The following is a 16900-nucleotide window of genomic DNA, read 5'->3' as shown; positions in this document are numbered from 1 at the left end:
TGCCTCACAGTGCCGAGGTCCCAGGTTCGATCCTGGTTCTGGGTCACTGTCAGTGTGGAGTTTGCACACACTCCCTGTATTTGGGTGGGTTTCGCCCCCACAACCCAAAAAAGATGTGCAGGGTAGGTGGATTGGCTATGCTAAATTGCCCTTAATTGGAAAAAAAGAATTTGATTTCAACTCCGAAGGTGTAAGGCCAAGATTAGGGCGATGTCAAAGTGTGGATAAAATGGAGCTAGTGAAGCTAACACCAGATACGGTTCAGAACTCGAACAGATGTTCTTGTGAAACAGAAACCTGCACTTTGGAAGCCATCAGCCAAGTTGTAAATCAATTCGGGGCAAAACGCACAATAGTAACAGTTCATCTGCAAATGCTTTTATGGATACCAGGAATTCTGTGGTGTTAAAGGATGCTGGAGCCCACACTCCACAAAAGTGAATCAATTCCAGTGTGCTGAGAGATGAAAGATTTTTGACTTGCTGAGTCAGTTACAGGGCAATCAGATGGATGATCAACGATGTTCTTTCACAAAGAGTAAGAATGGGCTGACAAGGGCTGTACCTCGACAACCTGGCCTAAAAGATTAGTAGCCTCAGAGCACCTTCTAAACCCACGACCACTACCAACTAGAAGGACAAAGGGCAGCACGGTGGTGCAGTGGGTTAGCCCTGCAGCCTCACGGCGCCGAGGTCCCAGGTTCGATCACGACTCTGGGTCACTGTCCGTGTGGAGTTTGCACATTCTCCCCGTGTTTGCGTGGATTTCACCCCCACAACCCAAAGATGTGCAGGCTAGGTGAATTGGCCACGCTAAATTGCCCTTAATTGGAAAAAATGAATTGGGTACTCTAAATTTAAAAAAAAACTAGAATGACAAGGGCAGCAAATACATGGGAACACCACGACCCGGAAGTTCCCCTTCAAGCCACACAAGCCCGACTTGGAAATATATCGGCCATTCCTTCACTGTCGCTGGGTCTAAACCCTGGAGATTCCTTTCTAACAGCACTATGGGTGCACCTACACCACATGGACTGCAGCGGTTCAAGAAGGCAGCTCACCACAACCTTCTCAAGTAATGGTCAGTGAATGCTGGGCTACCCAGCGACAACGATGTAGTACCAAGTCAAGGTGATGAGTGACTTGGATAGGAACCTGCAGGTCATGGTGTTCCCAAGAGTCGGCTATCCTTTCCTCATAATCAAGATCGTAGGTCTGGAAGGTGCTGGTGAAGAATTCTTGGTGATTTGCTGCAGTGCATCTTGTAGATGCTACTGTGTGTCGATGATCGAGAGAGTGAATGGTGAAGGTGGTGGATGGGCTACCAACAAGTGGACTGCTTTGTCTCAGATAGTGTACAGCTTCTGGAGTGTTGTTGAAGCCACTCTGTCTCTGAATTCAACAGTCTCTGTTGAATAACACCCAAAAGGTAGGCCCGTATGCTCCTCGTAACCAAAATCTATAAACAGTTGTAGGTCAGGTGAACTCCATGATACACTTTGGAGTTTACTAAACCCTGGCCCATAACACTAACTTTTAATTTTGGACGGACTCATTTATTTTGGATAAATTTAGAGTACCCAATTTAGTTTCCAATTAAGGGGCAATTTAGCATGGCCAATTCACCGACTCTGCACATCATTTTGGGTAATGGGGGTGAAACCCACGCAGACACAGGGAAATGTGCAAACTCCACACGGACAGTGACCTGGGGCCAGGATCAAACCTGGGTCATCAATGCGTGAGGCAGCAGTGCTAACCACTGTGCCACATTGCGGAACTTGACTTATTTCTAATATATATGAGTGTTTTATTTATTATTTTCTTTCTTGCGTTTTGCGGCATGTCATCAGGGTTATACATTGGCATCAGAGATGCGTGTCACCACTGCAGATCAGCTGACAGGAAGTAAACAGACCTGTTGACTTGAATGGAGAAAATTTATCCAGATACTGCAAAACCTTCCGAAGATGATTGAAGGATTTGGGTAAGCCATCTGTGATACCGGATTAAACATTCTTCAAAAGGGTGAAAAAATAATAATCGGGGCAACTAAACACAGATAAAAGATGTGAAAATATAACGGGGGTAGAAATGGGTCAGTGGACCAGACTTCGGGGCATCCTAGCTTCTAATAATCATATACTGCACCACAGAAGGAAGCCATTCAACCGATCATGCCTGTGACTTTCTTTGAAAAGCTATTGAACTCGTCCCACTCCCCATCTTTCCCCATAGCCGGGCAAGGCTTTACTTTCAATTAATACAGCTTTATTTTTATATTGCCATCTATTTCAGCTCAAAATGCATTAGGGTACGGTATTTCAACCCGTACATTGGCTTTTCTCTGCAGGAACGGTTGAGGATTCTGGGTCTATACTCATTGGAATTTAGAAGGATAAGGAGGGGAACTTATTGAAACTTACAGGATGCTGCAAGGATGTTTCTACTTGTAGGAAAATCTAGAACCAATGGGGAACAGATTCAGACTAAAGGGACGATCCTTTAAAATTGAGGCATTTCTTCAGCCATCGGGTTGGTGAATCTATGGAACTCTTTGCCGCAGCAGGCTGTGGAGGCCAAATCACTGAGTGTCTTTAAGACAGAGATAGATGCATTCTTGATTAATAAGGGGATCAGGGGTTATGGGGAGAAGGCAGGGGAATGGGGATGAGAAAAATATCAGCCATGATTGAATGGCGGAGCAGACTCTACAGGTCGAATGGACTAATTCTGCTCCTATGTCTTATGGGAAGTTTCTGGAGAAATTTTATTCTGACTTTAACGTTGACTCCTATGGGAACCCATGATTGTCTTAGTTATTTCAATAAAATAGTTACATTCTCAGGAATGCAACAACAACTTTGGAAACTCAGCGCAAATAATTTCTATTGACTATTTCACAGACACTCATACTCCGTCTAACTTAATAAAAGTAAATTACTGCGGATGCTGGAATCTGAAATGAGAGAAAATGCTGGAAAATCTCAGCGGGTCTGGCAGCATCTGTAGGGAGAGAAAAGAGCTAATGTTTAGAGTCTGATTGTCAAAGCTCTGAGATTTGACAGTCATCATACTCAAAACGTTAGCTCTTTTCTCTCCCTACAGATGCTGCCAGACTTGCTGAGATTTTCCAGCATTTTCTCTTTCAACTCAGTCTAATTGTAGTGTTAGTCTCTGAAACAGTAGTAAATATATCAGTCTCTCATTGTGCATTCATAAATATTGTGAATTGACAAGACTGACCAAAATATTTCAAGTGAGCTTATTCTGGGGGTTCATGGTTGGGATTGTGCAAAAGGACAGTGAAATTAGTATAGGGGTAGGAGGAGGCTCACATGGAGCATTATCAGTATAGACCATTTTGGCTAAATAGCCTGTTTTTGTGCTGTAAATTGTAAAATTAAATTGCCTCAACTCAACGCATTTTGCTGCAGAAATGATCCAAGGGAGACTACTTTGCAGTTTTGGTGTTGTTTGCTGAAGAGTACTTAGAGACTGGGTAAATAATTTGGTAACACGTGGTAAACTAGACTGTTCGCTTCAAGTCCTGTTGTAATGCTCGTCTCAACTTCAACTTGTTTGTCAAGTCTGGTGTCAATATTCTTTGAAGTTAACCTAGAAAATCAAACATGAACCCTTTATTATTGGGGCAGACCCTTAATACACTCCAGGTTGTGTGTGTTTGCTTGCTGGTCAAGAGTCATTTGCGGCCTTTAAAATTCACATTGGTCATGCAAAGGACACTAACACCCATGTAAGTGATGATCAAGAATACATCTTGGTATCTTAACTTGCACCAAGTTGTTTCTATGGTTTACTGACCTCCCTTTCTGGCAAAGCCACAATTATGAAATCCTTTCTCATGTTGCAGAATCTCTACGGTTTCATCTCTCTACTTTTGTAACTGCCTTCAGCCCCAAAATCCCACTACATTCCAATTCAGGTCTCCTGCACATTCTCCATTTTAATTGCTCCACCATTGGGAGCACTGCTTTCAACTGCCTACGCCCACGTTCTCCCAGTGTGCGTCGGTTTCCTCCAGGTGCTCTGGTTTCCTCCCACAAGTCCTGAAAGACGTGCTGTTAGTTAATTTGGACATTCCGAATTCACCCTGTGACCTTGAACAGGTGCCGGAGTGTGGCGACGAGGGGATTTTCACAGTAACTTCATTGCAGTGTTAATGTAAGCCTACTTGCAACAATAAAGATTATAAACTCTGGTATTGGCTCCTTAATCCGCTCTATGCCCCTCTCCTCCTTTGAGAAATTCCTTAAAACCTACTCTGTCCAAGCTTTTGGTCATTTGTCCAAATACCTTGGGTGGCTTAATCGATAGTGTTGGGATATTTTACTTCTTTGAAGGGTTATAGAAATGCAAATTGTTGCACACACTTTATAAAGTAGCAGTCTTATAACTGGAAGGTGCATCAAGGGTTAACATTGCAAATTTGTTATTTACGCAGTTAAGAAATAAGTTGTGTTTTTGTTCACCATCTTATCTAATTTGTAACATTGGAGCAATCGATTCAGCCCCATTCCATCCCCATAGCCATGCAAGTTTAGTTCTGTCAAGTGCTACATTTAATTTCTTGTTGAAACCATTGCCTCTGCTTCCATCAACCTTGTAGGCAGCAAGTTTCAGGTCATTAATACCCAGTGCATACACAAGTGTTCATTCCCACATTTCCCCCTTTCCAAAAACCTGCCCTTGTACCACCAGAGATCAAAGGGGGGGGGGGAGAAAGAGAAAGAGATTTCTGCCAACATTGTACAAATCTAACCTTGCAGATAAAATCCCACATCTCTGGAGCCATTTTGGTAAATCTTCTCTGCACCGTCTATGATCCTCATTTTTCTTAAGCGTGGTGACCAGAACCGGATGCATGGTTTGGCCAAACCAGAGCTTAGAAAGGGTTCAGCATAACCTTTCTTTTTACCCTATTTGAGGGCCAAGATCCCATATACTTTTCCAACAATTCTCTCAATATGTTCTCATTTACAAAGAGCTAGGCACATGAAACCCCCAGTCCCCCTCTGACCCTGCAACTGTGGAGTTATGGCCATATGACCTGACCGAACCCCTTCTCTCAAAATGATATTTCTTCACATTTCGCTGCATCAAATTCCACCTGCCACTTATCTGTCCCTTCTACTAGCCTACGAGCTGTTGGATTTGGCAAGTACCATCCTTACTGTTTGCCGCAATGGCATATTTGGTATTCTCGGCAAATTTTGTTACTCTGTATTCTCATATTCACTGATTATATATAAAATAACACTGACCCTTGGGCAACACCACCACCACCCTCCAGTCTGAAAAACAATTTACTACCAGCTCTGAAGTCATATCAGCTTGAAATGTTAACTATTTATGTCCATAGATGTTGCCAGACTTGCTGAGTTTTTCCAGCATTGTTTTTATTTACTTGCTGTTTTCTGTCCTGAAGCTTTTTCTAAAAATCCAAGCAGAGCATCCTATTCCACAAGCCTCAATTTATTAACCAGTCTTTTGTACTACTTTGTTAAGCACATTAATAAATCAATAAACATTCATGTACTCCCATCAACCTTGTTACTTCATCAAAAAAAAAAATCAAATCTGAAGTGGATTTTCAAGCTGGTTGAGTAACTCAAAGTCCCTGTTAATTCTTTTTTTGCTTCCCACCAATTATGTTAAACTGATAGGCCTGTATTTACTGGGAATACCCTTGCAACCTTTCTTCGACTAGGCTGTTACATTTGACTTTGATAATTTCCCATATGCAGGGAGGTTTGGAAGGTTATGGCAAGACCCTCAGCAAGTTCCAGTTCCACTTCCCTTAGGAACCTATTCGTGTCACAAGTAGGCTTACATTAACACTGCAATTAAGTCACTGCGAAACTCCCCTAGTCGCCACATTCCAGCACCTGTTTGGGTAGAGGGAGAATTCAGAATGTCAAAATTACATAACAGCACGTCTTTCGGGACTTGTGGGAGGAAACCGGAGCCCCCGGAAGAAACCCATGCAGACACAGGGAGAACATGCAGGCTCCGCAGACAGTGACCCAAGCCGGGAATTGAACCTGGGACCCTGGTGCTGTGAAGCAACAGTGCTAACCACTGTGCTACCTTGTGTAGCCAATTCACCTACCCTGCACATTATTGTGTTATAGGGGTGAGACCCAGACAAACACAGGGAAAATGTGCAAACTCCACACGGAGAGTGACCCAAGGTTGGGATCGAACCCAGGTCCAATGCACCATGAGGCAGCAGTGGTAACCGCTGCGCCACCTTCCCATATTGGTTTTTAATAATCCGTCTTCTATCTTGGTGTATCCTTTGCCTTGCTTACCAGATCATCTGAGAAATAATCTGGAGCAAGTACTTTATATGCATCAATTTAGTGCGAAATGCAGCAACCTCTTACCTGAAGTTTTTTTTAAAGATTGCCTAAAATAAAAACTATTGGGGACCACGATGAAAATTCAGCATTTTTAAACCAAATACCCGGCAGACTGTGAAGTTTCTCTGGTAGAATGCATAATTTGTATTCTGATATCTGATCCAACTCCTAATTATACTGTTTTTGACTCTTTGGAAGCAATGAATTTGTCAGTAAAGTCATCTTTAAAAAATGTTTCAACTCAAGATGCATTGAAGACAATTTTGTCAGCTACTGATTCGCACGATTTAAAAAAGCTTTTAATTGGAGTAATTTATTGTCTTAGCTATATAAGAAATAATTACAACCATTTAAAACCAGTTCCTCAATCCAATAGCAATCTGTAACCATGGTGCAGCTATAACCACTCCAATAAGTTCAATATTTTTTTGTTGAAATAATCATGAGACCATAAATTGCAAACATAATTGAAAATCAATTATTAATTCTGGTCCTGCAATCCCACACAGATGTCATGGGCAAAATTTTGACTTTATTTGCTTAAAGGGCCTTTTTGATGAGCACCACAGGAAAATGTTGAACGAAGCCTGGATCAGAACACTTACAGCCTAAAAGGAATACATGAACTTCCATGCAAATGAAACAATGAGAAGAACCATTCAAATGGCTGAATTACTCTAATCGGTACACAACACCCAGCAATATCGATAGAAAGAAAATTCAGAATTTCCCCCAAGTGTTTTTCCTCTTATTTATTGAGTGATTTTGCACTTTTTATACAAAATTTATACCAATTACAAAATCCTTACTTTGGAATAGAAATACCAGGCTGCTTTTGAATCACACTGGAGAAGGGGAGGGGGAGAAAAAAAATCAGAATGTTTACACTCCGGAGCTCATAGAGCTTAAAAAAAAACAGCAAAAGACACCACGCACGGCCAGACAAAATTACTATTACCCCATTCATCTTAATTGCTTAAGATTGTGCATTTACGAAGAAATCTTTTGTTAACTTTTCCAATGGTTTTTCTCTGAAGGCTCCTACAACATTAAGGCAGTGAGAAACAATTTCCTTTAAACTGGCCTTGAGTTATTCTAAGCATGTGAAGTTAAATTACAGAAAGACTATGCTTACCTGTAATTAGTATCCAATAGAAGATGCACTGAAAGTGATATCTGGCCTTTTTATTTGACAATGTTTTTTTAAAAAAAAAACTAAACATGCAATGAGGAAAAAATAATTCCAAACTACAACTTAAGCCCGTCTGTACAGTCAACCCTGGTGAAGTGACAACACCCTCCGATATGAACGCTACATCTTGGTCACCTTCGTCAATTACAAACAGGGGATAGTAATACTTCTCGATTTGAGACAGGGAGGCCTGACCAATGAGGTTTATAGTTGCCTGTAGCTTCTTTCCTCCTGCTTCAGCAATGCAGTTTTCATTTCCCCGTTTATTCATGACTTTTATTTTTCCCCTCTCCACCGAGCTCCCCACTTCCTCCTCCTTTATTCAGCCACAAATTAACGTATTTTAAGGTAACATTAACTTTGTCTGGCCTCGATCCTATGGAAGCACAAGGATAGCACATCACTGTTATAACTGTATTTACATAAGGAAAGCTCATGGGGGGGGGGGGGGGGGGGGTTGAAGGTCACCACTGAGAACAGACCAAATAAGGCCAACTGTATATACAATAGTTTTAATCTTAAATGTTGCCTAGAGACCAACTGTACACAAAGGCTATTTAGAACTCCGTTTCTTCGCAATTTACCTCTTATATAATGAAAACCCAGAACTTTGGTCATAAGAATGCTAGCCAAACCTAGTTTAAACACTTTCTAGAACTAGGTGCAATCATGTTTCTAATATTAGACTGGCTGAGGCTGACTCTGGTATAGAAAACCACTCCACTTATCAATCATGAACATGGAATGGAAGCTGGCTGAAATTTCCCCATTGTGCACTTGTTGCACAAATTAAAATCTGAATATATTCCCAGTATATTTCCAACTGGTACTAATCCAAACTTCTGGATATCTGTGTAAACTGCTTCATGTTTGAACCTCAGGCTATAAATACATCAGCCTAAAATGGTTGGCAATCTGAATCCCCAACAACAATCAAAAACAAATCTGTAGCCAGACAGGGCCACTTTTCCAGTTAGTCTAAAGAGGCTTGACTGGTCCTCTTTTCCAGATTGTATTTAAACTCACTTCAACACTCCTTATAACTTGCCTCATTGTTTCAGCAGGGCCACTCGCCCTCATCTTGCCGTATCAATTGGTACTCCACACATTAGCAGAATAAATGCAGTGAACGATCAGTGCTGAGTGTTAACAATGTGGTCTTTAATTCAAAAGAGCTGGAACCTATGCATTTGAAGATTACCATTTCCAATACCGCATTTAGATGCAGTAGTATTTTCATGACATTTTCATGAACTGATACTTTAAAAATTTAATCGGCTCACCTGCAAAGTCTGATCAGAAGAGCACCAAAATCAATGAGCTAAACTTATAACTTAAAATGGGTAAAAAGAGTGCAGTGTTATTTCAATCGAGTCCTTCTGACTGCAGTAGTCTTATTACAGAAACCACAAAATAACTTCAAAACCCCAAATCAAACTGTCTTTCAATACTTTTTTGCTGACCAGCTCATCAACGCTACTGTGTCATCAAAATGTAATACACTGCACCAAAAATCAAAATAAAACAGCCTGAGGGTGTTTGTGTAGATCTACTTCTGCCATTTTATTTCCTTCTACTAGGGCTTGGCAAAGTTGAAAAAAAAACATTTGTTGTAAGTTCATTGGGAGTTGTACGAGTTTCCCCCGCTTGCATCATCTGTACAGGTGACCACTATATAATTGTCCACATTCTTCCAAATTAGATGGATATTCAGTTTCTTTCCATCTCCTATCGTCTTGCTGGAGTCAGCAGCTGGTTGGTCGTCATTGAATCCGGGAAGAGGTTGTGGTAGGTTGGAAGTGGCACATAGGCAGCAGTGATCATTTTGCCTGTGAAAGAAAAACCAGTTAAATTCCATATGAAAACCATCACGTTCGAAGCAGATATCATAGCTGATTAAGGGGTGATTAACAACCACCTGACCAAGAAGTTGCAGATTCAATTCAGGCTTTGAACAAGCTAGCCAAATGTAACAACTGGAGCAATCCACAATGGCCACAATGGACCAGAGAATGTTTTGACATGTACTTGATTTTGCAAATATAAATGTTTAATCTCAAGTGTATGCGGCACCCCAGGGAAGAACATAGCTGGGATGAATCACCATATCCCTCCACATCGCGGTCAAACAAACAATATACTTAATGCTAACACTCACATTTGCAATAAACAGCAGCTTGTCCAAATCAGAGAAGCCAACGTTTAAAGATCACAGGAAGAAGCCAACAAGGAGTAAAGAATAGCAGCAATTTGTAAATGAAAAGAATACACAAACAGCCCACTAAAACTGCTCCAAACTTTCCTATCAACTTCCATATATTAATAATATTAAATGGAAGGATTGAGAATGTCGCAGTATAAACTAAAGGTACAAGTGTGCAAACAATCTGTACCACAATTTAAACAGTTCCCACCTGCAAACCACCTTCCATGCAATGCTCCAACAGCGGCAGCTGCAGCAGCAATAGTCGGACACTTCACATAGACATTTCCCTAAAAAGAGGAAAGATCTCATTATACCGTTGACAAACAAGTTCTGATAGAACATCAACACTCAAAAACCTTTAAAAAAAAATAAATGCTGCTCTTATGGATCCAGCATTGTGTTTCATTCCGTTTCAGCATTTTGCAGTTTTTTCTTCCACCCCCTGGCCATATTAACACGTTAAAGAAAAGGTTATTACATTTGCTTCCCCACCACAGAACCCTTGTTACATGTGGCACAGTTGAGTTAATAATCAAACGGAACTATAGTAACCATAACTAGTCAACTGACCAGCGGGGCTTCTAGAAACACAAGGAGGGATGAAGCATCAACATAGGGGCTCTGCTACGCTTTAGGTGTCCTCTTGTCGACTGGAATACAAAGTTGCACCATCTAGAATTATTTATTTAGAATGGACAAGGGCCACAAGTGATTAAAGTACACCTATAGTAATTAGCTAATGAATGTTGCCATCAAATCTGCATTGGCCACTATTTAAGGTAATGTCTTCGAAAAATCAGGACTTGGCCCTGTAGGAAGAAATCTTCTCACGTAACCAAGTCACGTAGCTAGCGAACAAGGAGACTGAAGCCTATGTACCGTATGAAACGATTACCTACAAACTGCATAAATAATCTGTTCTGTACACTCAACTGTCTTGTCTTTTCTTGGTGTTGCCAGAACAAACATAAGTGTTTTATGATGGAGTGTTTATTTCATGCATTGTGCTCCTTGCAACTGCAGTGCCAGTGAATGCACCAGTTTTGCTTTTTTCCTTGTGTTACACACTGCTGATGCTTCTACGCAGCCAGCTTCAGTACTGCTACCAGCAGCAAATTTGAAGAAAATACCTGTTATAAATAGAAACTGGCAGTCTGAACAAACTGCTTACCTGGGGTGAATTTTTGTCCACAAATATGTGAATTACTCCTCCATGTTTGTTGCATTCTTCAATTACATCATCTCGAATTTCTTTGTCCCAGGCTGGATCATCTTCCCTTCAGAAGGATGTTTCACAATAATTAGTACAACATAGTAATACATTTTCAGGAATTTGAAGCATTAGGAACTCACTTCATTTGTTTAACCTACAACCTAACATGGCAAGGAGCTAACCTGTCCTAAATTAAAAGTTTGTTATTTGAAGCACTGGAAGTATTAAATTTGACCTGTAGTTTGATGGCCCAGTGGGTTTATCTAGTGCTTGACCAGACGCATAAAGACAAGATGGACCTAAATTCAACTTGCAAAGTCAGCTAGGCAACAGTGAGGTACATTAAAACAAAGCTCAACATAAAATAAATTGGAATGTTGCTTATTATTTATCCACCTCAGCTTGAAATGCTTGTTTATATTAAGTTAGGACAATATCAAGATTGCTTACAATGCCAGCCAGTCAAATAACTTGCTGTTTTCGCTGCCAATGTTCTCAAATGAATACTAATCACCAGAGGATGGCTGCTATTTGTGGAGCTGACAAAAACCTTTGAGATCCATACCCCAATATAATTTCAATGTCTCAAAGGAAACCAGGCATTAGACAGCAGACATTAGACAGAGTGAGAAGTATTACAACACCAGTTGAAGTCCAACAGGTTTGTTTTGAATCACTAGCTATCAGAGCTTGGTCAGGTGAAGGAGCTGTGCTCCAAAAGCTAGTGATTCGAAACAAACCTGTTGGACTTTAACCTGGTGTTGTAAGACTTCTTACTGTGCCCACTCCAGTCCAACGCCGCCATCTCAACATTAGACAGTGACATAGGGATTACTAGCTTAACTAGAAAGAGTGAACATGTTGGAGGCGGCTGACACAAGATAAAATATTGAAACTAGCTTGAAGTAACAAGCAAATAATCAGAACCTGCCAACTAATTTAGACAGCTGCTCTGCATCAGCTATGACTGGCCACATTCAGTACATTTCAACTCATGAAATCAACAAAAAAGCACATCAGTTTAGGGTAGAAATTGAATACAATGTGATTGTAGAGGACCCAAAAATGCATTACGGCTTCAGTGAATTTGCGACTGTTGCAAGTTGTCAACGCGACATCAGATTATCTTTTGGATAGCAAGTGGATACTTAGCATCAGATTAGTTGTTACACACAATTTAAGGATAGTAACTAAAAGACAAAAGTCTTCCTACCAGCCACTCATGCCAATCAATAAAAATTGTGATTCTACAGACTAAGCCAGGGGAGGCTATGTTGGAATTATGTAAAAGTTAGGCCTCAAGTTGAGGACCATGTGCAGTTCTGGTCACCTCATTACAGAAATAATTAATTGCATTAGAGGCCGCGGAGAGGAGATCTTTTGAGGTTGCCAGGACTGGAAAATTGCACGCATGATGAAAGACCGGAAAAGCTGGGGTGTTCGCCTTGGAATAGGAGGTTGAGGGGACATTTGACAGAGATACAAACCTGTGAGGGGCTTGGACAGAGCATGAGAAGGGCCTATTTACTTTCAGAGAGTGGTCAGTGACTGGGGAAATAGATTTAAAGTGATGTGTAGAACATTAGACGGGAAGTGAGGAAAGATTTTTTTTTTAAACCCAGAAAGTAGTGCAGGTCTGGGACTGTCTGAAAAGGTGATTGGGCGTGAAACCCTGAATTAATTTACAAGGTGTCTGGACATGCAGCTCAAGTGCCATTACCTGCAGGTCAACAGACCAAATGCTGGAGAGTGGGATTAGGCGGTGTGGCTAGTTTTTTGGCCAGCGCTGACACTATAGGCCAAGTGGTAAATTTTCTTTTTAAAATTAATTTAAAAATTTTAAAAGAGTACCCAATTAATTTTTTCCAATTATGGGGCAATTTGGCATGGCCAATTCACCTGCCCTGCACATCTTTGGATTGTGGGGGTGAGACCCACACAGACACAGGGAGAATCTGCAAACTCCACACAGGCAGTGACCCAGGATCGAACTCGGATCCTCAGCGCCGTGAGCGCCATTGCGCCACCTTGCCGCCCCACCAAGCGGTAAACTTTATATTTCTCAACATCTCCAAAAGGCTGGAAAATATATGAACCTACAGCAACTGACAAAGGGATGTACTTTATAAAGAACTTGCTGTTTTCTTTATTAAAACAATGCTATTTCTCCCCCACGTTAATTTCCGGGTTGATTTAATTAGCAATCTGCCTCCAATTCAAGGCGGCTTCATTTAAATTGTATGATCATTCAAATTTCTTCAGCGCTAAATTGTTACTTTGCTGTATTTATTTATGTTAAATTCAAATTATTCGAGATTTCCGGTGGCGACCATGGAGGAGTAGGTCGCACATTTGATAGCTCCCGCTTGAAACCGACTTTCGGACCTTTTCTCCCCTCTCCCCCCCGGACTTTTCTCGGACTTTAGAGGATAGATTGTTGTAGTGGACGATATTAAGAAGGATTCCCCCTCCAATGTATGGCTAATTGGATTAGAAGTGGCCTTGTGAAAAGACTCAGCTCGGATAGAGTGAAGCAGTCCGAGCTGGTATCACGGCGCAGCATGGCGGAGGGTCAGGACCAGGGAGCGGTGGCTCAGTGGTCTAAGGAGCAGCAGATGAAGTTCTTTAAGAACTGTTTCGCTGAGCTGAAAAAGGAAACCCTAGACCCAATCAAGGCTGCGATCGATCAAGTGGTATTGAATCAGGCGACCCAAGAGAAAGCGATACAAGAAATTGAGCTGAAGTTATCTGGCCAGGAGGACTATATAACCGTGCTGGAGCATAAGGTGGTGTTGGATGAGTGCCACAAGAGGATGCCGGAGAAGTTGGAGGACCTGGAGAACAGGTCTAGGAGGCAGAACTTAAAGATTGTTGGCCTCCCTGAAGGAATTGAGGAGCCGAATGCAGGAGCATATGTGGCAAGCATGCTGGAGACACTGATGGGGCCCGCGGCGTTTCCCCGGCCCCTGAAGTGGACAGAGCGCATCGTGCCCTCGCAAGGAAGCCTAAGGCAAATAACCCACCGAGGGCCATGGTATTGCGTTTCCACCGTTTTTCGGACAAAGAACTCGTCTTGGGCCAAGAAGGAGCAGAGCTGGCCAACAGACGTGCTGAGTTTAACCGGGTGAAGGCGATCCTCTCTTCAAAAAGGGGGTGAAATTCGGGATGCTGTATCCAGCACGGTTGCGGGTTACACACGAAGACCGGCACTTTTACTTTGAGGCACCGGACGATGTATGGTCATTTATCAAAGAAAAGAAATTGGAAGCGTCTTAAAGGACAATTACGTCTTAAAGGAGTTATGTGGCACCAGTTTGTAAATTTTTGTAATTCTTGTATCGGTTCAAATAAGACTGTATGGAGTTCTGGGTTAAGTATTGGGCTGGGGTGATGGTCTGAGGATGCTTTGTTTTTGCAAAGTGGGGAGGGGAGCCCTGAAGTTGGTGCTATTCTGTGGGAGGTTGGGTTTGGTTCCAAGTGATTGTTTCTTCATTGGTTTATGTTAATTTCTTTTACTTGAGGTTGTTTACTTACTGGGGACTGCGATGCTGTTAAATGGTTTATGCATGTCGGGAGAGGGGTTCGAACAATAGGGAGCCAGATTGTTTGGCACCAGGGGTGGGGGCTGTCGGGGACAGCATGGTTCAGCTGACTCTCGGAAGCGAGGTGGGGGGTGAACATGTGCTAAGATGGTGCTTGACCTGGGGGATCAGGTTTCGGGTGCTGTTGTGGGGTGTGGTGGGGGGTTGCTTCGCTGGCAGGGGAGGCACTTTTATCGGGGAACAAAAGGGAAGTCGGGGACGGTTGCTGCTTGTGGAGAAGCCAGGGGCTCTGGGATGGCCAAAATAAGGTTATCGCTAGTCTCCCAGCCCAGGCTGATTAGCTGGAATGTGAGGGGTATGAATGGCCGGTCAAAACGGCTCGCGTTCCCACGCATTTAAAGGGCCTGAAGGCAGACGTAGCAATGCTTCAGAAGACACATCTAAAGATTATTGATCAGACGAGATTGAGAAAGGGGTGGGTTCGTCAGGTGTTTCACTCTGGGCTCGTTTGAGGCTGGAAGAATTGTACCCGATAACGGGGTAGATATACTATGGTGAGTGGGAAGCTGGAGGGTGTACAGGTGGTGCTTGTAAACGTATATGCTCCGAACTGGGACGATGTGGGATTTATGAGACAGGTGTTAGGCAAGATCCCAGACCTAGAATGTTATGGCTTGATCATGGGGGGAAACTTTAACACGGTCATTGATCCCGATCTGGACTGGTCAAAATCCAGGACTGGAAGGAGGCCTGCCGCGGTGAAGGAGTTGAGGCATTTTATGGAGCAGATGGGAGAGGGGTAGACCCAGGGAGATTTGAACGGCCGAGGGCAAAGGAGTTTTCGTTTTTTTCTCATGTCCATAAAGTTTACTCCCGCATTGATTTTTTTTGTTCTAAGCAGGGCGCTAATTCCGACGGTTGCGGGGACAGAATATTCGGTGATTGCAGTCTCTGATCATGCCCCGCTTTGGGTGGATTTGCGGTTGAGTGAGGAGAGAGGGCAGCACCCGCTGTGGAGGCTGGATGTGGGGTTGTTAGCGGACGAAGCGTTCTGCGGGCGGGTGAATTAAGTCCATTAAGAATTACCTGGATACGCTTCCGGTAGCGGCAATGATCAGCTGAGCCGCACATTCGGAGGCTCCCAGAAAAAACGGACTTTGGGGCTTTTTTAAAGGCCCCCAACGGAGCTTGTGAGGCGAATCCCGACGTGGGAAGAGGCCAGGAGTCGCCCCAGAGGTCCCATGGTGGAGTCCAGGAGCGGGGCAGGGAGAGAATCGAAGGAGAAAACACCCGGGAAAAATCGGGACCCGAAGGACAAAATGGCGGCCGGCGAAAGTTTTGAAGAGTTGAAGAAGTGGGTCGAGACGACTCTGCTGCGCTGCTTCCAGGAGATGAAAGTGGAGCTGCTGGAGTCCATCAAGGTAACCAACAGGGAACTGATGGAGACACAGACGGCCCAGGGGGCTGCGATTCGGGAGCTGCAGCAGCAGGCCGCCGGGAGGGAGGACGAGGTCGTGGTGGGGAAGGTGGAGGTGCACGAGGCACTCCATAAAAAATGGCAGGAGCGGTTCGAGGAGTTGGACAACCGGTCGAGGAGGAAGAATTTACGGATCCTGGGCCTCACGGAGGGGCTGGAGGGGTCGGACCTAGCGGCCTATGTGGTGATGATGCTGAACACGCTGATGGGGGCTGGGTCCTTCCAGGGGCCCCTGGAGTTGGAGGAGGCCCAAGCCGAACTAGCCGCCGCGGGCGGTGTTGGTGAGGTTCCACCGGTTCGTGGATCGTGAGTGTGTGCTCCGGAGGGCCAAGAAGGAGCGGAGCAGCAAATGGGAGAACACGGAGGTGCGGATCTTCCAGGACTGGAGTGCGGAGGTGGCGAGGCGGAGGGCCGGGTTTAACCGGACGAAGGCGGTGCTCCACAGTCGGAAGGCGAAATTTGGAATGCTGCAGCCGGCGCGTCTGTGGGTCACCTACAAGGATCGGCACCACTATTTTGATTCCCCGGAGGAGGCGTGGGCCTTCGTGCAAGCCGAGAAACTGGACACAAACTGAGGGTCCCCCGGAGGGGGGATGCTGTAGAATACTGTATTTATTTATACTGTATGTGTATTTGCGGGGTTTAGGGTATGAGGTGGGGTGGCCGTAGGGTGGGTGGGGTGATGCCGTACGGGTGTTTTCTTTATGGGTTTTCTAGCAGGAGTTGGGTGGACGGGTTTGGACTGAGGGGTAAACGGGGTGTTTGGGGAGCTGGTGGGGGGGACTGACAATGGGAGTGGCCCTGGAGGAGGCGGGGCGGGGCAGGGCAGGGCGAAAGCGCGGGCTTTCTGCGGGGTCCCTGTGCTGGGAGAGGGCGGGGTGG

General features: G+C 43.8%; 1 protein-coding gene across 1 annotated transcript in view; it reads right to left on the bottom strand.

Annotated features, from left to right (window-relative positions):
* Window positions 1–7125: 7125 nt before the first annotated feature.
* Window positions 7126–16900, bottom strand: part of rbm39a (RNA binding motif protein 39a) — a 62019-nt gene continuing 52244 nt past the window's right edge. The window contains 3 exon segments of the mRNA XM_038803711.1: window positions 7126–9409; window positions 9995–10073; window positions 10958–11063. Coding sequence (XP_038659639.1) covers window positions 9309–9409; window positions 9995–10073; window positions 10958–11063 — 286 coding nt within the window. The 3' untranslated portion in view covers window positions 7126–9308.

Source organism: Scyliorhinus canicula, chromosome 7, assembly GCF_902713615.1.
Source record: "Scyliorhinus canicula chromosome 7, sScyCan1.1, whole genome shotgun sequence".
NCBI classification, from domain to species: domain Eukaryota; kingdom Metazoa; phylum Chordata; class Chondrichthyes; order Carcharhiniformes; family Scyliorhinidae; genus Scyliorhinus; species Scyliorhinus canicula.
The sequence above is the reverse complement of the archived record's forward strand: the minus strand, read 5'-3'. Positions and strand labels throughout refer to the sequence as shown.